Below are 25,697 nucleotides of genomic sequence, written 5' to 3' on the forward strand. Positions count from 1 at the left end.
CCTTTTCTACGGACCCATCTAACCTCTCCCCTCCTCCCCAGGCTGCTCCTCGCCAGGCCGAGCCAGGTCCCAGTTCTTCCTCAGCCTCTGCTCCCCCACCCTATAATCCTTCTATCACCTCCCCTCCTTACACCCGGTCTGGCTTACAGTTTCGTCCTGTGACTGGCCCTCCCCCACCTGCCCAACAATTTCCTCTTAGAGAGGTGGCTGGAGCTGAAGGCATAGTCAAGGTTAATGCTCCTTTTTCTTTAGCTGACTTCTCCCAAATCAGTTAGCGTTTAGGCTCTTTTTCATCAAATATGAAAACCCAGCAGAGTCCATGGCCTGTTTGACAACAACCCTTAGATGCTTTACCACCCTAGACCCGGAGGGGCCAGAAGGCTCTTATTCTCAATATGCATTTTATTACCCAATCCACTCCTGACATTAGAAAAAGCTCTAAAAATTAGATTCCAGCTCTTAAGCCCCACAACAGGATTTAATTAACCTTGCCTTCAAGGTGTACAGTAATAGAAAAGGGGCAGCCAAGTGGCAACGTATTTCTGAGTTGCAATTACTTGCCTACGCTGTAAGAGAAACCCCAGCCACATCTCCAGCATATGAGAACTTCAAAACACCTAAACCGCAGCGGCCAGGTGTTCCTCCAGGACCACCTCCCCCAGGATCTTCCTTCAATTGCCGGAAATCTGGCCCTTGGGCCAAGGAATGCCCCCAGCCCAGGATTCCTCCTAAGCCATGTTCCATCTGTGAGAGACCCCACTGGAAATCGGACTATTTAACTTGCCCAGCAGCCACTCCCAGAGCCCCTGGAACTCTGGCCCAAGGCTCTCTGACTGGCTCCTTCCCAGATCTTCTCGGCTTAGCAGTTAAAGACTGATACTGCTCAATCGCCTGGGAAGCCTCCTGGACCATCACAGACACTTCAGGTAACTCTTACAGTGGAGGGTAAGTCTGTCTTCTTCTTAATCGATGCAGAGGCTACCCACTCCACATTACCTTCTTTTCAAGGGCCTGCTTCTCTTGCCTCCATAACTGTTGTGGGTATTGACGGCCAGGCTTCTAAACCCCTTAAAACTTCCCCACTCTGGTGCCATCTTGGACCACATTCTTTTAAGCACTCTTTTTTAGTTATCCCCACCTCCCCAGTTCCCTTATTAGGCTGAGACATTTTAACCAAATTATCTGCTTCCCTGACCATTCCTGGGCTGCAGCCACATCTCATTGCTGCACTTTTACCCAACTCAAGACCTCTTTCACATCCTCCCCTTGTATCTCCCCACCTTAATCCACAAGTATAAGATACCTTTACTCCTACCTTGGTGACCGATCATGCACTCTTTATCATCCCGTTAAAACGTAATCACCCTTACCTCACTCAATGCCAATATCCCATCCCACAGCAGGCTTTAAAAGGGTTAAAGCCTTTATCACCTGCTTGTTACAACTTGGCCTCTTAAAGCCTACAAATTCTCCTTACAAATCCCCTCTCCTGCTCGTCCAGAAAATGGACAAGTCTTACAGGTTGGTTCAAGATCTTCGCCTTGTTGATCAAATTGTCCTTCCCATCCATCCTATAGTGCCAAACCCGTACACCCCCTTATCTTCAATACCCTCTTCCACAACTCTATTCTGTTATTGACCTCAAAGACGCCTTCTTTACTGTCCCCTTGCATCCCTCCTCCCAGCCTCTTTTCACCTTTACTTGGACTGACTCTGACACCCACCAGTCCCAACAACTCACCTGGATTGTTCTGCCCCAAGGCTTCAGGGACAGCCACACTACTTTGGCCAGGCCCTTTCTCATGATCTGCTTTCTTTTTGCCCATCTGCCTCCCATTTTATTCAATATTTTGGCGATCTTCTTCTTTGCAGCTCCTCTTACCAATCTTCCCAGCAGGACACTATCCTGCTTCTTCAACATCTCTACTCAAAGGAGTACGAAGTATCCCCCTCCAAGGCACACATTTCTTACCCTAGCATTACCTATCTTGGTGTAATGCTGCATCAACATACACACAGCCTTCCTGCAGACTGTATTCAGTTAATCTCCCAGATCCCAACCCCCATCACCAAGCAACAACTCCTTTCCTTCTTAGGCATTGTTGGATACATCCAACTCTGGATACCAGGCTTTGCTATCCTAACCAAACCACTTTACAAGCTCACAAACGGTGACTTAACTAATCCCATAGACTGTAATTCTTTTCCCCATTCTTCCTTTCACTCTCTCAAAAAGGCCCTGGAGACAACTCCCACACTAGCACTCCCTGACTCATCCCATCCTTTTTCCTTACACACAGCTGAAATACAAGGCTGTGCTGCTGGTGTCCTCGCACAGGAGCCAGGCCCACGACCTGTTGCCTTTATCTTCCAGTCCTCCAGCAGGCTAGACGGGAAATTCTCCAGGCTGCTAATCTTCTCTTGCCTCCTCCAAACTCCCAGCCATATGAAGATACCTTAGTTGGACAATCAGTCCTTCTCAAGTCTGACCCCTCAGACTCTACAGCTTTGATGGACTGGACCCTACCTGGTCATTTATAGCACCCCAACTGCCATCCGTCTGCAGGACCCTCCCTATTGGGTTCACCTTTCCAGAATAAAGCTGTGACCATCAGACAGCCAGCCTGAACTCTCCTCTTCCTCCTGGAAGTCGCAAGTACTCACCCCTACTTCCCTTAAACTCGCTTGCATTTCTGAAGAACAGTAATAACCCTTATGAGCCTAATACATCCCTTCATTCTATTAAGTCTATTCATCCTTACCTTACTTTTTGCAACAGAGCTCTACGCAGTCACCCCCACTAGGACTGTGCCCTCAAAATTTGTCATCTCTACTATCTTCTGTCTAGTCATACTCCTATTCACCATTCTCAACTACTCATAAATGCCCTGCCCCTGTTTGCACTGCCGGTTTACACTTTTTCTCCAAACCATCATAGTGGATATCTCCTGGTACTATCCCCAGTCCGCCACTCTTGACTCCCTCTTGGAGTGGATAGATGATCTTTGCTGACAGGGCACCCTCCAATACTTTCACCCTGATGAAGTCCTATTCTTTACTTTTATACTCACTCTTTAACAAACGATTGCTGGCTTTGCATTTCTCTCTCCTCCAAAACCACTGAGGCCTCAACTAACTCACTGCTGAGAAAGGAGAACTCTGTATATTTTTAAATGAAGAGTGTTGTTTTTACCTAAATCAATCTGGCCTGGTATATGACAATGTAAAAAAACTCAAGGATAGCGACTAAAAACTCACCAACCAAGCAAATAATTTTGCTGAACCCCCTTGGGCACTCTCTAATTGGATGTCCTGTGTCCTCCCAATTCTTAGTCCTTTAATGCCTGTTTTTCTCCTTCTTTTACTCAGACCTTGTGCCTTCCGTTTAGTTTCTCAGTTCATACAAAACCACATCCAGGCCATGACCAATCATTCCATACAACAAATGCACCTTCTAACAACCCTACAATATTACCCCTTACCACAAAATCTTTCTTCAGTTTAATCTCTCCCACTCTAGGTTCCCACGCTGCCCCAATGCTGCTTGAAGCAGCCCTGAGAACATCGCCCATTATCTCTCCATACCACCCCCAAAAATTTTCGCTGCCCCAATGTTTCACCACTATTTTGTTTTGTTTTTCTTATTAATATAAGAAGACAGGAATGTCAGGCCTCTGAGCCCGAGCTAAGCCATCATATCCCCTGTGACCTGCACGTATACATCTAGATGGCCTGAAGCAACTGAAGAACCACAAAAGAAGTGAAAATACCCAGTTTCTGCCTTAACAGATGACATTCCACCATTGTAATTTGTTCCTGCCCTACCGTAACTGAGCACTTAACCTTGTGGCATTCCTTCTCCTGGACATGAATCTCGGGAGCTTCCCACTGAGCACCTTGTGACCTCTGCCCCTCCCTGCAAGAGGACAACTCCCTTTAACTATAATTTTCCACTACCTACCCAAATCCTATAAAACTGCCCCACTCTTATCTCCCTTTGTTGACTCCTTTTTCGGACTCAGTCTGCCTGCACCCACGTGATTAAAATGCTTTGTTGCTCACACAAAGCCTGTTTGATGGTCTCTTCACATGGATGCGTGTAACACAACCACCTTCAGGGCTCAAGAAATCCTCCTGCTCTGCCTCCTGAGTAGCTGGGACTACAGGTGCACACCACCACCCCTGGTTACTTTTTGTATTTTTTGTAGAGATGGGGTTTTGCCATGTTGCTCAGGCTGGTCTTGAACTCGAGCTCAAGCAATCCACTTGCCTCTAGCACCTAAAGTGTGGAGGGAGAACTATTTCATTCTGAGAATGTGGGAGAAGTGGGGACTTTGTGTCCATGTTAGTTCAGGCACAAGTTGCAAGAAGCAGAGGATGGCTCAAGTTTGCCTAGCAATATAGGCCAGTGCTGGAAGATTGGTGGCATTGGTCACAGGAAAGAAGGAACTACTGGACATGTGGACTTGGAAAACACATGACCCAGAGCAGTTCTGTGATGGGATATCTTCCTTGGATGGTCATGGGTCTATTCTCCAGGGCACTGCCTCTGTGGGGTTGCATCATGCTCACCATTTCTGGAAGCAAGAATCCGATGGACTCATCTTGGGTAGTACACACCTAGAATTCATGGTAGGAAGGTGGTCTTTTTCATTTGTGTCCACCGCAATGGTCCTTCACAGAAAGCTCTTTTTCCTCCACTTCCCTCATCTCTTCTCTCTTCTCTTCTTTTCTCTTTTCTTCTTTATCTCTCTCTCAATTTTGTTATGAAAATATTCCAATATTACATGGGCAGAAAATAGTATTAATATGTTAAATCTCCATATTCCCATCACTCAGTTTCAACAATTACAAACATACGGCCAAAACTGTTTCATCTATGCTCCTCTCCCTTCCCTCTGCCTCTCACCCCACGGGATTATTTTCCACTAGTATTTTAGAGTGTATCCTTAAGAGATAGGACTCTTTAGAAATAGCTACAAAAGCATTATTGTACCCCAAATTAAAGCATAATTAACATAATATTATATCTAGTCAGTGTTCAAATTTCTCCAGTAGTCTCATAGATGTGCTTTCTCATTGGTTTGTTCTAACCTGGACACAAACAAGGCCAGTGCATTGCATTGCACTGTTAATGTGCAACAATTCCTTTCCCCCTGTTCCACCTTGGCCCCACCTTTTCCCGTAGAACTTTCTATATTCTGGATTTGGCTGGCTGCATACCCTTGCTTTCTCACCATCTCACTGCCTCTGCCATAGTCCAGGCCTTGTCAGGCAGGGAGCTTGTGACTCCTCCTGCTCCTTCTCTGAGTCACTTCCCTTTGTCCTATGGACAGAAAGCTTTTTCTGAAAAAGCAAATCTGATCATGCTGATACCGGTGGATTAGGGGAGGTCCCTAAACACTGGTGAGACGTTGACTCCAGCTGGTGTCCAGGCTCTTGACATTGTCACAAGAAGGAATTTAAGGACAAGTCAGAAAAGTGAAAGTAGAGAGACTTATTGCAAAGCAAAATGCACGCACTCAAGAAAGCGGAGTGTGACCAGGCGGGGTGGCTCATTCCTGTAATCCCAGCACTTTGGAAGGTGGAGGCAGGCTGATCACCTGAGTCCAGGAGTTCGAGACCAGCCTGGGGAACATGGCAAGAGCCCGTCTCTACAAAAAAATACAAAAAATTAGCCAGGCATGGTGGTGCACGCCTGTTCTCCCATTCAGGGGGCTGTTCGGGGGGCTGAGGTTGGAGGATTGCTTGAGCCCGGGAGGCAGAGGTTGCAGTGAGCCGACAAAGCGAGACCCTGTCTCAAAAATAAAATAAAATACAGTGAAACCCCATCTCTACTGAAAATACAAAAAGTTAGCCGGGCGTGGTGGTGGGCGGCTGTAGTCTCCACTGCTCCGGAGGCTGAGGCAGGAAAATGGCCTGAACCCTGGAGGCAGAGCTTGCAGTGAGCCGAGATCGCGCCACTGCACTCCAGCCTGGGTGACAGAGCGAGACTCCGTCTCAAAAATAAATAAACAAACAAATAAATAAATAAATAAATAAAATAAGAAAGGGAAGTACAGGCATACTCAAGAGAAAGTTGTGCCCAGTAGGGTTTGGGGTTTCTACATTATGAGTTTCTTTAGCCAAGCGGTGGAATATTCATGAAGTTTCCTGAAAAAGGTAAAGATTTTCTCAGAGCTGTGGTGCCACCCACTTTTACACCAACCATGGGTGTTCCAGGAAATGGAATGGCCCTGGTGGGTGTGTGATTTGGTATTGAGCATATAATGAGGTTCTAGGCAAAACCTAGGACAAACCCAGCACCATGTTGGATCCAGTCAGTTTTAACCAGCCTTGGCTCACACCTTGGTTTTCAGGTTCTTATTGACTCCCAGATTATGCAGCTATTTCAACAGTTTCCTTTTTACTAGTCGAATTGCTGCCTGGAATTTTCCATTCTCCTGTGACTGCACTTATTACTCCTGTCTCAATGCTACTCTCTTTTTTAACACTGTCAGGGGGTGCCTGTGGCCTGTAGAATAAAAACTACACTTGACAGCTTGGCATAGACATTGCAAACAGTAAGCATTTAATAAATGCGGAATTAACACGTCAATGGGGACTGTGGAGTGATAAATAACTAATGCACTCGGGTACTGGGCTGGCAAGAATCCTTGTTCTCCTTCACCATATGCTTTGCTTCTGCTCCAGTGGAGGGCAGAGCAGAGGGGAGGGCTGGAGGGAGTACCTCCCGATCCTCTTGTCACTCCGTACTGCCCACTGTTCCTGATCTCCCGCAGGAGGAATGCATGCACACAGTCAGACACACACACCAACACTCACACCAGTGTCTGTCTGTCTGTCTGTCTGTCTATCTATCTATCTGTCTGTCTGTCTGTCTATCTATCTATGTATCTATCTGTCTATCTATCTATCTATCTATCTATCTATCTATCTATCTATCTATCTATCTATCCATCCTATCTATCTATCTACCTATCTATCATCTATCTCAAGTCTACTGTGCTACTTTAGGCACCTGGACTATACCTTGCTTTATTTCACTTCTGCATATTTGTGTGAGAGTTCCTACTCCTATGCTCCACTCAGTAGCTTCTAACTAATCCTTATTCAACTGCAGTAATGCTCTCTGGGATTTCTTCCTCCAGACCCCCATTCTTGGATTGGATAACTCATCCTCCTCTGTCTCTTAGAGCCTTATCTTGACACTGTTCACAGTAACATAGGTGTTAAAAAGAAATTGTTTAGGGAGATAGTGAGGGTAGGAAGTCCTTGGTAAGGTTTTCGTTTTAATGAAAAGCAGCCCCCAAATCATTTCTTTTCTAACAAAGAGCAACCTGTAAAATCGGGCTGCAGACATAGATAAGCAATCTGGAAGCTTGCACAGGTGAATGCAGGCAGCTGTGCCAACAGGAAAAGGCTATCTGGGGGCCAGTCATATTCAACATGGATTCTTCATCTTCCCTTTTCTTTGTCAACCATGTGTACAGTAAGGAACAGACAACATGGCACTGGCCAGGTATAGACCTCATCTGTATAATGAAAGATTAGAGTGGGATGGCCAGCTGCTTTGCGTGCTGTGTAAACATCACACCTGGTCTGACCAATCTCTTGGGTCCTAAGTAAATCAGACACCACTTCCTCAAGCTTGTTTATAAAATGCCTTGTGTTTCACCATGAAACAGGAAAACCCACTCAGGTGTCCCTCTCTCTGTGCAGGCAAGAGAGCTATTCTCTTTTCTCTTTCTTTTGCCTGTTAAACCTCTGCTCTTAAACTCACTTCTTGTGTGTCTGCATCCTCCGTTCCCTTAGCGTGAGACCACAAACCTCAGGCATTCACCCCAGGCAATGATGCCACTTCAACAGTACTTTTCAAACTTTGCCTTTTTGCTTGCGTTTCTCTCTAAATAGTGAATTTCATAAGGACAGTGAATGAATGCTGAATGTTGAGCTGCAGATGGTGAGTGCACAACTGAAGAGTACTGGGAAGAACCCCCTTACTTCCCTTCTCCTCAGGTTTCTGTTTCTGCTTGAAGAAGGACAGAAGCTCTGCCCAGTTTCCTCTCCCTCTCAGAGGAGGGCTGGAGGAAACACTTCCCATCCCTTTCTTACCCCTGGCCATCCCTGGCCTCCACGGGAGGAGAGTGGAGGTGGGATTTATTGGTTGCTCCCCTTTGCATAGGCACAGCTGAGGATGAGGGCCCCAGATGTAGACTGAGGCGGGTGGTATGAAATCCTACTTCTTTCCTGTGTCTAAGCCACATCTGCCCATGGGGCTTTGCCAGAACTTCTCATTGGGTTTTCTTACCTAGCTCTTAATAAATTAATTCCTACTTGCTCTTCCTTGAGTGTAAGCTTCTGTCAGAGTCCAGAAGGAAGGGGTGGGGAATTGGCCTGCTGCCCTCACTCTCTCAGTTTGCTTTGAGCTATGGAATCTACATCTGACCAGAATTATTGATAGCTGGTTGACTCTGGTTGGCCAGTGCTTCTGTTTCACCGCAGAGAGTGAGCTAAACTGCCCGCTATGTCTAAGAGCACTGTTTGGGAGAGCACATCCTAATCTGAAGAAGAAATAACCATTATTAGCAAATTATTAAAGTATCTAACAGTTACCAGAGCTTTTATGTGCCAGGCACTGTGTTAAGCCCTTAACATGCAATTTCTCATTTATCCTCTGAACGAACCTGTAAGGCAGGTATTATTATTAGCCCCAATTACAGATTAGAAAACTGAGGCTTAGAAACAGTAAGCAACTTGCATAGTAATTCCAATCTAGGAAACACTGATGCCAAAGTTCAAATTATAGTAATATTTATTGAGTATTTTTAATATGCCAGACTCACGCTGTCTCCTATAGTAGCCATTGGCCACATTTAAATTAAATCGTGGAAAACATCCAGTTCCTCAGTCACACCGGCCACATTCGCCCTGGTCTGGTGGCTACCATTTTGGATGATGCAGATACAAAGCATTCCTGTCATTACAAAAAAATTCTATTGCATCTCTCCGGTCTAGATAATTTATACCCCAACACAACCCTGTCAGGTTGCTGTTAATAACGAAGCAGCATCATTTGTGTGGGGTAATACACAAGGTTCGTTGCCTCATGCCAAAGAAATCAAGGATGCTAACACAGGAGGAGTGAGTTTAAGAGCGGAAGTGTAATAGGCAAAAGAGAAAAGCTCTCTCGTGCAGAAAGAGGGGGTTCCAAGTGGATCTCCCAGTTCCATGGTAAAATACATGGGGTTTTATAGACTAGCTTGAGGAGGCAGTGTCTGATTTACATAGGGCCCAAAAGATTGGTTGGACCAGGTATGCCATTTACATAGCATGGGAAGAAGCTGGCCATCTCACCCTACTCTTTTATTATGCAGAAGGGTTCTCTACCTGGCCGGTGCCATGTTGCCCTTTGCTTTACTCTACACGTGGTTGACAAAGAAAAGGGAAGATGGAGAATCCATGTTGAACATGCCTGGCCCCCAAATAGCCTTTTCCTATTGGCACAGCTGCCGGCATTCACCCGTGCAAGCTTCCAGCTTGCTTATCCATGTCTGCAGCCCGATTTTACAGGCTTTTCTTTGTTAGCAAACAAATAATTTTGGGGCTGCTTTTTCTTAAAAGCAAATCTTACCGAGGACTCTCTGACCCTCACTAACCACCTAAATAATTCCTTTTTAGCTCCTGTATCGGTAACACCCCAAATTACTACTGAAAATCCTTGTAGATCCTGAGAGCCAGAGACGTTAAGTCACTTGCCCAATCTCCCACAGCCTCAAGGCTGGAACTCAAGTCAGTCTGACTTTCAAGTCCCTGCCCTCTTCTCTGCCAGGGTCTGCTTTTTGCCACAGGAAGATTGAGTTAGCCAATCAACAGAGTCCTTACTTGACTGTATGTCAGGAAACCATTAGGATTCTCCTAAAAAGGATTTTTGAATAGTCTTTGGTAATGGCAATAAACCTAAGTAGAGGAATTTTAAAGTGAACATAGACAATATTGAAATTCTCCCATTAGTTTTTATTATTTTTAATCTTAATTACATTTTATTATATTCAGTGGTATGCAGTTTCAAAAGGAGAAGTTGTCTTGACTCAAAACCAAAAGATTAAGTTATCAGATATCTGTTCTTCAGTAAATAGTAGGAGGTGTTTTTATGTGTGTACATGTGTTTAAACCGTTTGCCAGGATATTCAAGAGTTGACATTTTAATGCTAAATGTTAATTCTCTGCAGCATTATCATTGCCTGATCAGGGCTGGTACGAGTTCCCAGGTCTTCAGGAATAATGCTTTCATGGAAAGAGTTAAGAAGGATGGCTCGCTGCAGGGATAAGGAAATGGGGGGAGAAGAGCCCTTTAGCCACATAAGCAAAATCTATATTCATTTGAGAAACATCTCGGACAGGCCCTTTTCTACACAAGAGACTTATTCTCTATTGAATTTGAAGTCGCCAAGCTCAGCATGGGCGCCAGACATCCCATTTCTGTTTACTTTTCACTTGGAAAGGAAGGGCGAAAACATAACCCAAAACCAAAAATGAAAGTGAAATACTTGGAGCCTCAAATACAGATCTCTGGTATTGCCAATGAAGTCTAGATTCACATGCATTAAAGAAACCAGCTTGGGGAATGTTCTGTTATGAAAGTTGAGACTCTTCCTGGCGCACATGCCACCCCAGGCCGGGCGAAGTCTTGCTCAGACAACAGCCCTTGCTGTCAGTCCAGCAGGCTTTAGGTAGTACTTGTCAGACTTGGCTATGCTTACAGTCACCTGGGGAGCTTCTACAGTGGGCAACCACAGTGCAGGAATGCAGACAGCTGGAATCAGAACTTTTGAGGCTGGATTTAACGTCACTGTTTGTAAAACTATCCAAGTGACTCCAATATGTTGGCTTTTGTGAATTTATTAGCACACAGGTGCTGATCGTGAAGGGAGTCAGAAGTGCTCCTACTTTCCCTATTCAAAGGCTCGCCGATGGTTTGCCATTGGGAAGCACCATCAAAACGTGCCGCTGTTGGAGCCCACTCCAGACTCACGACATCAGAGTCTCTGGGGCTTGGGACAGGCAATGCTCTCATTTATAAAGTGAAGTGGTTGGGCTGACTGGTCCTCAACAACCTTTTTGTTTTCAAACCATAGGATTCCATAAGAGGGTTTGATGTAAACGAGGTGATAATATAACCGAGTACTCCATTTTTTTTCTAAGTAAAAGGGAATGTTACAAGTATTTTTAAAATTATTTTGTCTTTTCTCCTTTCCTCTTGTGCCCTACTTTCTACTTAGCCCTTTAGAAATGCAAATCTCACCTTTTACCTCCCCTTCAACAGACATTCTTTACAGGGTAAGTTCATCTATATGCTCCAAGACAGAACTCTCTAGAGAGTTAACAGCCGATTTACAGCCCAAAGCATGACCTCCATGGAACTCTCACCCTCCAGGGGGTTGCCATGGAACTCACCCTCCAGGAAGGCAGGTTGAAGGCCTGTCCACTACCCTCTCCCACCGAGAGAGTTTTAGGTCACTTTTTCAACCTATTTCTGCCTATGAAAGTGCCAACTCAACTGCCCGATAGATTAGGCACCAACCATGCCAGCATGCAGAACCCCCTGCCCTTGCTCATTTCCTCCCCTGCCTTTTAAAAGTGCCTGCTTTCTGCTCCAAAAGCAAAGCAGTGCATTTACTATTTATTTATTTATTTATTTACAGAGTCTCACTCTGTCACCCAGGCTGGAGTACAGTGGCAAGATGTTGGCTCACTGCAACCTCCACCTCCCAGGTTCAAGCGATTCTCCTGCCTCAGCCTCCCGAGTAGCTGGGATTACAGGCATCTGCCACCATGCCTGGCTAATTTTTCGTATTTTTAGTAGAGTCGGGGGTTTCACTATATTGGCCAGGCCGGTCTCGAACTCCTGACCTCAAGTGATCCACCCTCCTTGGCCTCTCAAAGTTCTGGGATTACAGGCGTGAGCCACCATGCCCAGCAAAGCAGTGCATTTAGAGGCAGGAGCCTGCACGTCTTCCCTGAAGGAGGTTTAGAATAAATCATTTGCTTTATACCTGACCTCACTCTTGTTAAATTGGATTCTGCAAGCAACGAGTTACTAATCTGCGGTTCAGTTACATAAACAATAATAGAGAAAGGAGAGTGCAAATGAGAAAGAAATTTACCAACATCAAATCACATTTGATTATTTCAAACACTTGGTACCCACAACCATCAGATATAGAGGATCATAGAGAGAAACAAGGGAGGAGCTTGGAGCATTTTATGCATTATGAAAAATGCTTAGTCACAAAACACTTTCTGATCTTGTTGCAGGGTCATGAGATCAGCACACTGCAGAGATTGGTCTGGGTGTTGGAACCTTCATTCCACAACAGGCATCAACCTGTATCCCGAATGGAGATTCCTCTCGGTCTTCAAAAATGATGAATGTGAGCTGTGCACTACCTACCCTGAGTTGCTGTGGAAATACCTCTTTTTCACAACTGGAATGGTGCCAGCAGAGACAAACATTAAACAGCTGAATGTGAAAAGCCTCCTCGCGTGTCTTCTCCACAGCCAAGGCTGGAGGTTGAACACCCTTGCTCATTTGCCAATGTGGCCTCGCGGGGGCAGTATGACCCAAGGCTTGCCATGGCTTCCTAGCTTGAAAAAGATTCACACTCTTCCATGAATGCTTTAAAAAAACTAGTGACCACCCAGAGAAACAAAAATAAGTCCCCAAAACACGACAGAATCACGACGACACAAAACGGATTATCAAACTATGTAGTAACAATAAGGAGGCAAATAGAAGTCAGACTTGTAAAATTGCTTATAGAAAATTAGGAAGGAAATAGATATTATATGCATGCATATTAATATAAAGATATAGTGTGTGTCATATGACATTATATATTAATATATAAAATATGTATTTGTATATAGAATCTTAAATATTAAAGGTTGACTCGGTTTTGGAAAAATACAAGCAACTTTTACAGTGAATTTTATTTCAAAGTAAAGGAGCTATCGAAATGTTTTCACGTTTTTTCCTCTTCTGTTCAGCCTTATCTCTGAGGGTTGTGGAAAATCTCTACATACTCTGATGATAAGTAAGTGGATGTGTTAACAAGCTACAAGGAACGGCAGTTACAAAGTTCATGATTTGTTGGCCGGGCACGGTGGCTCAAGCCTGTAATCCCAGCACTTTGGGAGGCCGAGGCGGGCGGATCACGAAGTCAGGAGATCGAGACCATCCTGGCTAATACAGTGAAACCCCATCTCTACTAAAAATACAAAAATTTCCCCGTGCATGGTGGTGCACACCTGTAGTCCCAGCTACTTGGGAGGCTGAGGCAGGAGAATCACTTGAATCTGGGAGGCTCTGGTTACAGTGAGCCGAGATCGCACCACTGTACTCCAGCCTGGGCAACAGAGCAAGACTCCATCTTAAAAAAAAAACCAAAAAAGGAAAGTTCGTGATTTGTTTTCCAGTTCACATTTCTGCCTCCAGCCCCCAGGGTAGTTGGTGGTAATTCTTATGCTGTCATTAGAAGTGTTAACACTTGAACAGTTAATGTTTGCATTTGGAACTCTATCTCTCCCCCGATAGAAAATAAATGATTTGTAAATTTAATCGTTACAGTGGAAATGCCAATGCATCTTAATTTATTCAGAGCAATTTAAACTAAGAACCCCTGGAGTACAAAATGTAAACAGAATCCCAGTTTATGAATTTGCACATTAGTCTTCCTTGTTAAGGACAGTCACCTCTATTTTGACTTTATCCATGGCATGCAATCTCTTCTTTGATAGGGACCTCTGGGTGAGAGAGAAGGTACATTCACCCCAGAGATGGTGAATAAAGTCAGATCCTGAAGGTCGTGAGTTGAAACTCCAAGGAGTAAAGGCATGGGCCTGGGGAGATAATGGGAATGGGCTCTGGAAAGGCTGGCAACACTGAAAATAGCTTTTCTTTGTGCTAACATTGGAAGGCATTTAATAAGGTGGAAAAGAAAAGCAGCAATTGACATGGCTGCATTTATGTCAGCCATAAAAGCTGACACCTTCCAATCTCCCTGCCACACTGCCTTCATCCTATGGGATGGATCTCCCTTCTCCATGGTCCCTTCCTTCTACCCTAACCCCAGCCTCTTCCTGCCCTTCCTTGGTTCATTCTACCTTTTAGCCTAAGAGATGAAAGGCAATCCTTCAAGTCTTGGTAGGGAGAAGCTGCCCTTCTAGTCAGATCCAGCTATTCTGTCTTCTGCTCATGTCATGCACCTCCAAATAGGACCATGGGCAGCTCTTGCATCTGCTGCCCATGACCTGCGCTGGGAGATGAGTGTGCAGTGACTGAAAACCAGCATGTTCAAGATGTGAACGTGACCCAGACGGGTCCCCTCCACCTGGAGCACCTGTCCTCTCTCAGGGTAAGAGACTCCTGCACATAAATCCAAATGTACATGATTGTCATCATTGCAATTAGAGCCAAATTTTGGGGAGGGATTTTAAATGAAAGAAAAGCATATCCTCATTCTCACGTGTGATGTGCCTACAACACAGGGCTGCGGGTAAGTGACCAGGCCATGACGTTGCATGTCTTCTTCATTTTCAAACATAGACAACTGTTTTACGGCACCGATTCTATTTTTTAAAACATGGCAATTCTTTTGAGTAGTGGAATTAAAATTTGAATTTTAAAAGTTTTCAAGTCAATTGCTCAACAACCCTACTCTTAGAGGTATCATCTGTAAATACAAACTATTCTGGCAATTTGTCTCAGGAAAAGAGTGAATTTTAAAAATTATTTAAAAGAAAATACAGAAATACAATTATCTCTCTCTTTGCATACACCACACACACACTAAGGAAGAAAACAGCTACTTATAAAATACTTTGGCAGTTTTATGTGCTATTATCTAAATGTACACTGAAAGAGCGAGAATATAATGAATTATGTTAGAAGGTTTTTTTATTAGATGCATATTTTCTTTCAAGCAACTTGTAACTTTCATATACACAAGAATATGCAAATACTAAGATGTCAGAATGTCTTTGACTTGGCCCAGAGGGTAGGGTCCTATACTACTCTTAGCAAAAGGAAAGACATTTCCCTTCATTGCTTCCTGCTGACAGCCACAATGCTCACTGTTCATATTCAGAGGCTGAGAAAGTCAGTAGCGCCTCTTATTATTCTGACACCTTCATTCCCTGAGTGGTTCTCACCACTTTCTATTCCCTCACCTTATCTATATACTATGATGGTTTTAACCATCCCCGAAATTCAAAACAATCTCAAGTATGTGCACAATCATAAGAGAAGCAACAGAAAACAACCTCTCTCTCTCTGGTATATTCATTTTGGAAATGAATATACCAAAACACTAAGGGGTGTATTCATTTCAAAGGGAGAGAGAGAGGTTTCTTCTGTTGCTTCTGGTCTGTCTGGGGAAGGCATCTGGAATGAGTACCTAAGGGCCCCGCCCCCAACCCCTTCAGCCTGAAATACGGAGGCTGGTAAATTGTACTTTTTGTGAGTTTTAAGGCTCAAGGCAGCTTGTTTCCAAATGAATATGTCCCTTCCCCCCTTTGCCTGTTGCCGGTTAAATGCAGAAAATGATACCTACACTGGTGTGCACTGGGCAGGCAGCATCTTAGTTTTTCAGGCTTCCCTCACCTCTATGGGACCTCTTTGCTCAATGCTTTGCTCAATGCTATCCCTGAAGGAGTAACTAAGAGTTTGATGCTTGTTGAATGTGTAGTATGTGCTAAATGCTGCCTGTGGTTGCCTCATAGAATCCTCCCAACAACCCATGAAATGACTACTAGGTAATCGATCCTCACCTAGATCTCATGTGTGAGCTGAAGTATGTTCCTAGTCCTCACACCTCATGTATTCATAAATCTAGTCTCCTCCTGGAGACCCCTCAGTATTTGAGCTGGGATGGGAAGGAACTCTCTGAAGTCAGAAGCATTCAGTGAAAGACAGCCTGGAGTCTGGGTGAGACTGTGTTCAAACTCTGCAAACCAGACCCATCCTTTTACACCAATCCCTCTTCTTCTTGACCTAAACCTCCTCCTCCTCCTTCTGTGCTTGATGTCTTTTCAAGGGCTTCTCCAATCTGCTTGAAGGCTAGGGCTTCTCCTGAATCTTCTCTGCCCCTCAGCTTCAACCCAAATCCACCCCAGTTCTGCTGACTCCATATCCTCATATGCTGCATGAATACCTCCCTTCTTCCCATCCTCAAGCCTTGAGCTTAGCGGAGGCCATCCTCACCCTGACCTGAAGGCTGTTGCTGGTCTCCTTGCCCTAAATGCTCATCCTTCCTCACCCTCCTTTGGCCACAGAATAAATCTTCTGCAACACCAACCAGGATCTCCCTGCTCAGCTCATGACTTAGATAGAGCAATGCCATCAAGGTTCTTCACGACCTAGCCTTGTCCTTCTTCCCCAGGTCTTCCCAACCAGCTCTGTCTCCTTCTACATCCAAGCTTGCCCATGCAGTACTTGCAGTGAGGCTTCTGTCTCTGCTAGCAATAGATGATCCAACTCAAATTCCTTCTTATTTAAGAGACTTCCCCAGCTCTCCCAGGCCACAAGACTCTTGCCTGGTTCTAAAAGTCAGTGAAACTTATTAAGCATACCTTGGAGGGGATATCACACATGAAAGGTGTCATTTCTTAACTAATCATATCCATGTCTTTTCTCCCCACAGCAAGACAAAGACCTGTTTTAAACACATTTACAAGCTATATGTTGCCTCGTACAAGGTAAAAAGTTGTACATTTCTGAAATAATTTTGGTATTTCTGTCCAGGTCACTAAACTCAAGAATCAGCAATTCTCTGAGGCTTTCTTTTTAATATATATAAGGAACTTTTGGAGAGAAGGGAGAGTTTGTCAATAACTTGATGCATGTGAAGGAGAGATAAAAAGGTTGCTATTTTTCATCAACATATTTTGATTTGGCTTTCTATAATTGATGGGCTTAAAAGATCAAATCTGCTTTAAACAGGTGCCAAATAAATGGATGAATCTTAGACCTTCTGTAACAGTAACTTCCTTTTAAAAAAGACCTCTCCCACCCCACCCCCAGCCCAGGCTGTGTATCAACACCAAGTCATGTGCACAACTCTGACTGGGTCACCGGCACACTTGAGTCCGGGTCACAAGCCCACAGATATTTCCTGCTCCCCAGTGGATCGGGTGTAAACTGAACTTGCTCGCTCGGGAGCCTCTTGCTGGAAAATGGAACAGCATTTGCAGAAGCGTTTGGCAATGTGCTTTTGGAAGAAGACTAAGAGGTAGTTTCTGAACTTCTCCCCGACAAAGGCATAGATGATGGGGTTGATGCAGCAGTGTGTCATCCCAAGAGTCTCTGTCACCTGCATGGCTTGGTCCAACCTGTTAGAGCTACTGCAATTATTCAGGCCAAAGAATTCCTGGAAGGTGTTCAGGAGAAGGACAATGTTGTAGGGAGCCCAGAAGAGAAAATAAACAATCATGATGGTGAAGATAAGCCTCACAGCCCTGTGCCTCTTCTTCTCGTTTCGACACCGAAGCAGGGTTTTCAGGATTCCCGAGTAGCAGATGACCATGACAAGCAGCGGCAGGACCAGCCCCAAGATGACTATCTTTAATGTCTGGAAATTCTTCCAGAATTGATACTGACTGTATGGAAAATGAGAGCTGCAGGTGTAATGAAGACCTTCTCTCTGAGATCTGGTAAAGATGATTCCTGGGAGAGAGGCAAACACAGCCACCACCCAAGTGATCACACTTGTCACCACCCCAAAGGTGACTGTCCTGGCTTTTAAAGCAAACACAGCATGGACGATAGCCAGGTACCTATCGATTGTCAGGAGGATGATGAAGAAAATTCCAGAGAAGAAGCCTATAAAGTAGAGCCCTGTCAAGAGTTGACACATTGTATTTCCAAAGTCCCACTGGGCAGCAGCATAGTGAGCCCAGAAGGGGACAGTAAGAAGGAAAAGCAGGTCAGAGATGGCCAGGTTGAGCAGGTAGATGTCAGTCATGCTTTTCAGCCTTTTGCAGTTTATCAGGATGAGGACGACCAGTATGTTGCCCACAAAACCAAAGATGAACACCAGTGAGTAGAGCGGAGGCAGGAGGCGGCCTGCGATTTGTTTCACATTGATTTTTTGGCAGGGCTCCGATGTATAATAATCGATGTCATAGGTTGGACTTGACACTTGATAGTCCATCTTGTTCCACCCTGTGAATAAGTAGAAAGTGATCTTTTATAAAGCCCTAGAAAGTATTTAGTGGCCCACCATGAATGCAAACAGTTTTATACATCAATAGGTTTTTAATTCCATACATAGATGTCTACATTGAATGAACTCCCTTTTTGGCCAAACAATGAAGTTTTGTAGTGAAGGGAAGGTTTGCTGCTAGCTTCCCGCTCACTAGATGGAGAGCTTGGCTCTGTTGGGGGAATTCATGAAAGCACCATCTCACCAAATAAAATCTTGTGCTCTATAGCACCACAGAGTGAATGAAGCTTTGATAACAATTTTAAGAAACTGGGTCAAGCATGGTGCAGCTCAGCCTTTTTGTTGTTGCTGTTGTCATTGTTTTGAGACAGGGTCTCACTCTGTCGTTCAGGCTGGAGTGCAGTGGCTCGATCATGGTTCACTGAAGCCTGGACCTCCCGGGTTCAAGCAATCCTCTCACCTCACCTTTCCAAGTGGCTGGGGACTACAGGTGCCACCACACCTGTAACAGCTAATTTTGTTTATTTTTATTGTTATTTATTTATTTATTTATTTGAGACAGAGTCTTGCTCTTTTGCCCAGGCTGGAGTGCAGTGGCGCGATCTCAACTCACTGCAAGCTCCTCCTCCTGGGTTCACGCCATTCTTCTGCCTCAGCCTCCTGAGTAGCTGGGACTACAGGCACCCATCACCACACCCGGCTAATTTTGTTTTTGTATTTTTAGTAGAGATGGGGTTTCACCGTGTTAGCCAGGATGGTCTCCATCTCCTGACCCTGTGATCTGCCTGCCTCGGCCTCCCAAAGTGCTGGGATTACAGGCGTAAGCCACCACGCCTGGCCTAATTTTGTTTATTTTTATAGAGACAAGATCACACTATGTTGCCCAGGCTGGTCTCGAACTCCTGGGCTCAAGCAATCCTCCTGCCTCAGCCTCCTAGAATGCTGGGATTGCAAGCATGAGCCACCATGCCCGGCTGCAACTCAGTCTTAAGATGTTTATTGATGCTGCCATTCTCTGGAGTTAGTCCACAAAGAGCATGCACTATGAGCAAGCCAGTAATAATTAAGAGACCTCGAGGGCACATACTGGATGCCAATCACTGTCTAAGAGTCACACCCATTCATTCATTTAATCCTCAGGGCAACCTTATGAGGCAGGAAATATTTTTCACATTTTGCAGACAAGGACCTTGAAGCATACAGAGGGCAAGTAACTTGCTCAAAGCCACCCAGCTGGGAAGCAACTGATTTTGAATGCGGGAAGCCTGCACTGTTAACTACCATGCTACCCTCCCTCTCACTCCTGGAAAAGAGAATTAAAAGGCAAGACCATCAGATGTTTGGTGCTGTGATACAGTCAGAGTGAAATGGCCAGACGCCCAAGTCCCCCGAGAAGCTCATAGACGCCCACAGAGAATTGTAAAATCCTCACACTTTCTGTGAAGTTTGTGTTTGTAGTTTCTGAGTTGCCACAATTAAGAGTTTTCATACACACCCAAGAAATAATAAAATAAAAAAAATGTTTCGTCTGCCACCACAGATGAATGTCATGCATTCTGGATAGTTTAGTCTTATAACCAGCTGGCTTGCCTAGTCTATTTAAGTTCAGCTGCTCTAGCTGAGAATTTTCTCTTATTAAACCCTGCGAGTCTCAAATTCCCTGCATCTTAGATTAGGCAGGTGGGAGAAGCCCCTAGAAAAGCTCACTTTTAATTTTGAGCCATAAAGAATTACATATTAACTGTGCCATGAAACTGATATATTAGAGGAAAATTTTATCTGACGTTTGTAATTTGATATTAATTTGGACCATTTTTAGGCTTCCTTCTTGTCTGGAGGAAAAAGGAAAAAGAGAACCAGACTTAGACACAACTTCTTGTGGGCACATATTCAGAAGGCATTTCACTGGAGAGGGTTTAGTTCTCCTTAGCAGAAGATAAGATTTCAAGATTTCAGCTAAGACTCATCTCTCTGCAAATCTTTCTTTTGAGAGGTAAGGACTGTTAGTTATTAAAATACTATTGCTCCCTTTAAAGTCTTTCACTCACAATCATGTTTTGTATCTTTGATGTTATAACAATCTGAAACTCATTCTAAACTCTGACCCTTTCCTCATCTTAAAGATTATATTTTAAGATAATTGTATGAGCACTTTGTGTTTGCCAAATGTCTTCTATGGGTTTCCTGTTAAGGCTTTTACTCATCTCAGAAGCTAACTAATAGGCCAAGCAGCTGAGGTTACTTACCAGGGAGAGTTTCTTGTAGGCGAACGGATGTCTCAGCTCTTCTGGCAGATGAGTTGTGCAAATCAATCATATAGACAGTATAAAAGTAGGAAATGCTGTTTCTTTTGAAGGAGGGTGGAGTTAAATAATTGAGTATTGAAGGCGAAAAGAATCAGAGAACAGTTCTTCTTTTCAAGTTGAGCTTAAAATAGGCTAGAGAGTAGATCTCGGGTCTGAAAGTTTATTCACGGGCTTTCCTCACTGGATTATTTTGTTTTTGTTCTCTGCTCATCCAACTACACAGAATCTGTCAGAAAATATAAAGAATAAAGGATATTAGAGCTAGAAGAACATTTACATTCATCTAGTCAAAAGCCTACGTTTGAGTAAAAGAAATTACTACCAAGAAGCAAATGATTTGTACAAGATCACAGGGCTTTTCAACAGTAAAGCTAAAAAGGTAAGAAAATTCTGATTATCTTAAGAGTTGCCATCAATTGAAGCCAACTTAAACCAACTTTAAATGTAGAGGGGGATCCTGGACTTCATATTAACCCTGTGCCCCCTTTTCCTCCACTCTCCCCGTATCCCCTATCCCACTCCCCATACACATGAACTCACCACCCAATATTACTCCGTAAACGAAAACAACCTGTTGTCTAAAGAGTTTTAACTATAGGCGCGTGGGTGAGCTAACCAGGTTTCCCATCTTTTTCTGGACTCAGGATCTTAGTGGGAATTTTCACTGTTCGCTATTTTGTGGCCCTTCAGACCAGTAAGCATTTATGAGGACTCACACTATGCCAGGTACATAGGTGGCAGGATTCTTCACCCCAGATACAATCTATCCGGAGCTATGAGAAATTTTCCACATGACAGAAGTATATGGTCAAGTTCAGGTTCTTTATGACAATATTATGTACAGTCATATCAAGCTCTCTTGGTGGTTGGTGACGTCTGAAAATCTCAAGTATTGTCAGCAGATCTTGGAAGATAGCAGAGAGCTACTCCTGAGCCACAAGATGCCCCTTCTGGGCTTCCGTGACCAAATAAAAAGCTTTGGCTTGTGATCTCTAAGAAGGCAAAGGAGACCCCAAACAGCAAAATTATATGCCCCCAAACCTACAGAGGCAGCCTAACCCAGGGGTTAAGCCAGAGGCCTCTGTAGTCAGACTGCCAAACTTGAAACCTGTCTTACCCTCAGCTTTCTCATCTGGGTGTTGGGCTGAATGACAGTAGTCATTTCATGGGTTGTTGGGAGGATTCTATGAGGTATCCACAGCCAGCATCTAGCACATACTATACACTCAGTAAACATCAAACTCTTAGTTACTCTTTCAGTAATCCTTTGTCAGAGAGAGTTTATTTGATTAAACCCTAGTAAAATTGTTTCACTGGGGTCTCTGTCTATAGCAGATTAGTTTCAGCAAACTAGAAGCTGAAAAGGTGAAGCTCATTGCTGGTGCTTGGAGAATAGAAAGAAATGACTGCTTGGGAAAAGCCAGAAAAGTACAGAAATAGCCCAGCGATCAAGACACCCCACCCCCGCCCCACATAGGGACATATGTCTCTGTTACAAAAGAGCTCAGTAACTGGTAATCATAACAAGGACAGTGAATCATCAAGAAAATGTTCAAGTTCATTCCATATGTGCAATTCGAAAGGCATTGATTAAGAACTGTAGTCATGCTGCTGGGTTTAACCTCCAGCGTCATTACTACTACTTGGCTTTGACCAAATTAATGAAGCTCTCTGCCTTAGTTTTCTTAACTGTAGAGTGGAGGTTTTTAAAAAACCCAAATACAAACTTACTCAATACGCCTGCGGTGGAGATGGAATGACACAAGTGTAGAGGCTTTCAGGCACCCGCCCTCAGGGGGCTGTTTAAGCAGGGAAATATAGTGTGCTTTTGAAAGAGTTCAAAAATAGGTAACAAATAAATTAATACAAAATTTTATAGAAAATAGATAACATAAATACGACTTTGGTTTTTAGAAAGATAGCCTTGTATTTACTGGTAATCCACTTGTGCAGAACTCCTGGAGGCTGCCGGACCAACACTGTATTTCTGTTTGTGACAATTGCTGGTTCTTACTTTCACCATGCAGAGCTGAGGCTTTGCCATGTTCTGCGTGTTTGTCATTAGGGTGGTGGAGGATGTGAAGACATGCTCACCCCCAGAGGGCAATGTGGGCTAGCAGAGCAGGCTCGGAGTCACACAGACTGTGCTGCTGACTTACTGTGTGACCTTGGCAAGATACTTCCACTGCCCAAGCTTCCATTTCCTCATCTGTTAAATGACGTGCTAGACCTGGGGCAGCTTCCACCCTAAGTACTACATGACTCCATGGACAAGTTGGTTTGAAAAATACATACTAGATGGGAAACAAGGTGAGGATTCATAGCCCGAAACAAGGAAGCACAGCTTTGCAGTGTGTGTTACTCCACTTTTGGGTTTCTGGTCCAGAGATGTGTTCTAGTAATCACTCAGGACAGGGGGGTTCAGCCCAAGGATTCACAAGAAAGTGGGGACCCATGGGAAATTCTTCAGCATTTAAATAAAATGTTGTTCTGGATACAATAATGGCAACAAGCCAGCAGCTTATCACGCTGTGATTTAGTTGCTTGGTGTCTGCTACTCTTTCTACTTTGTCCTTCTCAGTTTGCATGGCTCTTGTTCTCTTTTTATTATTAAATACGTTTGGACTCCCCATGGGAAATGAACTTTTGATCAGTTTGTCACTCTAGACTCCATGCCCATATTGGAGGGTGTTTCGTGCCATCCCTCCTTTTTGGGGCTTTTTTGTCTTTAAGCAGCTGCTCCATGTCTAGTCGCTGTACCTATGTTCTAAGCGTTGCTTTGCTTTCTTCTTGCCCACACCATTTCTGGACCATATTTTCAGACCATCATCAACAGGATGGGGAGAATGTTAATTATTCACTTCGGGTGCAAGGGCCAACTACACAAGCACAGTGAGCAGGAACCCTGCCATACAGCAGCTGTTGTGAAAATCCCTGGGGCCTGAGTTGACTCCTGGTCAGTATCAGTCAACAGTGAGATGGGCTGTAAAAAGAGCAAATGAATCTTTTATTTTTAAAAACAAATGTCTAGGCCGGGTGCGGTGGCTCATGCCTGTAATTCCAGCACTTTGGGAAGCCAAGGCGGGTGGATAACTTGAGGTCAGGAGTTTGAGACCAACATGGCCAACATGGTGAAACCCCATCTCTACTAAAAATACACAAAATTAGCTGGGCATGGTGGTGCGCCCCTATAGCCCCTATAGTCAGGAGGCTGAAGTGGGAGAATCTCTTGAACCCAGGAGACAGAGGTTGCAGTGAACCAAGATCGGGCCATTGCACTCCAGCCTGGGCGACAGCAAGGCTCTGTCTCAAAACAAAACCAAACAAACAAACAAAATGTCTAAGTATAAAACCAACACAAGCTCATTGTATTAAATTGGGAAAAGCAGAAAAAAGGAAAAAATTAGGTAGATTCTCACAATATCAAAACAATGTCTTTTAAGACGTGATGTTTCAATTCCGACTTTTCCCATGAACTTTTTGATTAATTGTTCTCATGCATATAGCATTCTGTAGGTGGCTCTTTTTTTTGGCTAAAGATTATAGTGTAGACATTTTCCTATATTATTAAACAATTCTTTATAAGTATAGTTCTTTATTATTTTTACTGAGGAAGGACACACTGATCTTAGTGCAGCTTGGCGAGTTTTGATACGCATACATGCATTTAACTCCCACTCCCGATGAAGATGATAAAAGATAACCCTATCACTTCAGAGAGTGCCTTTTGCTCCACCCAGAGGTAAAGGCCACTCTGTCTTCATAGAGATTAAATGAGCCTGTCTTTAACTTCTATAAATGGAATTACAGATACTGTCTTCTTTCCCATCTGGCTTCATTCATTCAACAAAATACCCTTAATTATATTTAACAGAGTTCTGTCATTAGACAGTCGGGCTCTTCCCATTGTTCAGTCATATGAGCAGTGACACACTGATTGTCACCATCAGTGCTCTGACATCCCTGTCAAGAAGGACACTCTTCCTGTCCCCAGAGCCACCTTTACCAGGAGAGCCAGAGAGTCCCCATGATCCTCACAGAAATAGGAAGAATCCAGTGCCACACTTTGTTATCCACGTGCCTCAGCAATGACGCTTGGGTCCTGTGACACCCACCAGGGGACAGCCTCTTTACCTTCTGCCTCAGACACCTATCATTGTGGGTGGGTTGGGAACTCACCATGCTGTTGTCTCCATCCCTGCCTCTGTCCTCTAGACCTTTCCCAGGGTAACTCACTTCCCAGGCCATGGACCACATCCCCCACGGGGATTTATGCAGTTCATCAAACCAGGTGGACACGTGCAGGCTGTCTACCTCATGGATTCATTAGATAGGCTCAAACCTGGTGGGAGCCCCTTAGCTCAGCTGAGAAGTCTTCTGTATGCATTTAGGGGATTTCTTTCAGATCAGTGTCTAGGCATGAGGCTAGTGCAATGTAGGTGCAGTAACAGATGTCTAAGCTAACAGTTCAACAATACAATAGACTCACTGTGATCTTAAGTGAGTCAGATCACACCTGGAGCTCTATATTCAGCTCTGCACATAACACGAGATTATGTAGGACTTTTCTGGTTGTCCCAGAACTAGCAACTATGGCCTAAGGCTGAAGGCAAAGAAGTGTTATGTACTCACAGATCCAAAGAAAACCACTGACACTTGGGCTCAGACACCTCTCCCAGGGCTTACTAGAAGAAGACAGCACCAGCCCTGTATCCACACCCATCACATCAACTCCTCTCACCCCAGTCTGTATACAGAGGCAATTAGGATAATGAGTGGACTGTAGAAGTGGGTAGGATTGGTGGGGAAGAGAGTGAGGATCCCTCTCCTCAAAACCAAGGAAAGGGGCTCTGAAGAAACCATATGAAGAATGGGGACTTGCAAAAGGAGAGGCCAGCATGGGTGGGGCCCCCACTGGGCAGCAGACAAGATGAGCAGGGGGAGTGGGGATTGGAGAGAGGTGATAGGGGTAGAGATAGGGTGTGGAAGTGAGGCTGCAAGGATCAAGAGTGCCCCTGGGTCAAGTGGCTGCCACAGAAGGGAACTGGGCAGGAACTGTCACATTGGGTCCTACTTTCTGGGTGAGACGAGCCCAGCGCCCAGAAAGTGGTGGGTTGGAAGAAGTCAAATCAAAGAGAGATTTTGCATGTCTAGATCCATATGGAGC

General features: G+C 44.4%; 1 protein-coding gene across 1 annotated transcript; it reads right to left on the minus strand.

The window, feature by feature from the left end:
• Nucleotides 1-16,271: 16,271 nt before the first annotated feature.
• Nucleotides 16,272-20,598, minus strand: CCR5 (C-C motif chemokine receptor 5). The gene is made up of 2 exons (XM_025376087.1): nucleotides 20,471-20,598; nucleotides 16,272-18,223 (listed from the first exon to the last, which is right to left on the minus strand). The coding sequence occupies exons 1-2, from the start codon at nucleotides 20,538-20,540 to the stop codon at nucleotides 17,154-17,156; spliced, it is 1,140 nt and encodes a 379-aa protein (XP_025231872.1). The 5' UTR covers nucleotides 20,541-20,598; the 3' UTR covers nucleotides 16,272-17,153.
• Between the last annotated feature and the right edge of the window lie 5,099 nt (nucleotides 20,599-25,697).

This window comes from Theropithecus gelada, chromosome 2 (genome assembly GCF_003255815.1).
Source record: "Theropithecus gelada isolate Dixy chromosome 2, Tgel_1.0, whole genome shotgun sequence".
Lineage (NCBI taxonomy): Eukaryota > Metazoa > Chordata > Mammalia > Primates > Cercopithecidae > Theropithecus > Theropithecus gelada.

Coding starts and splice junctions, on each gene's coding strand:
- CCR5 (XM_025376087.1), bottom strand. CDS start 20,540: ATGATTGATTTGCACAACTCATCTGCCAGAAGAGCTGAGACATCCGTT. Junction 18,224..20,470: donor CCTACAAGAAACTCTCCCTG/GTAAGTAACCTC, acceptor ACTTATTCACAG/GGTGGAACAAGATGGACTAT.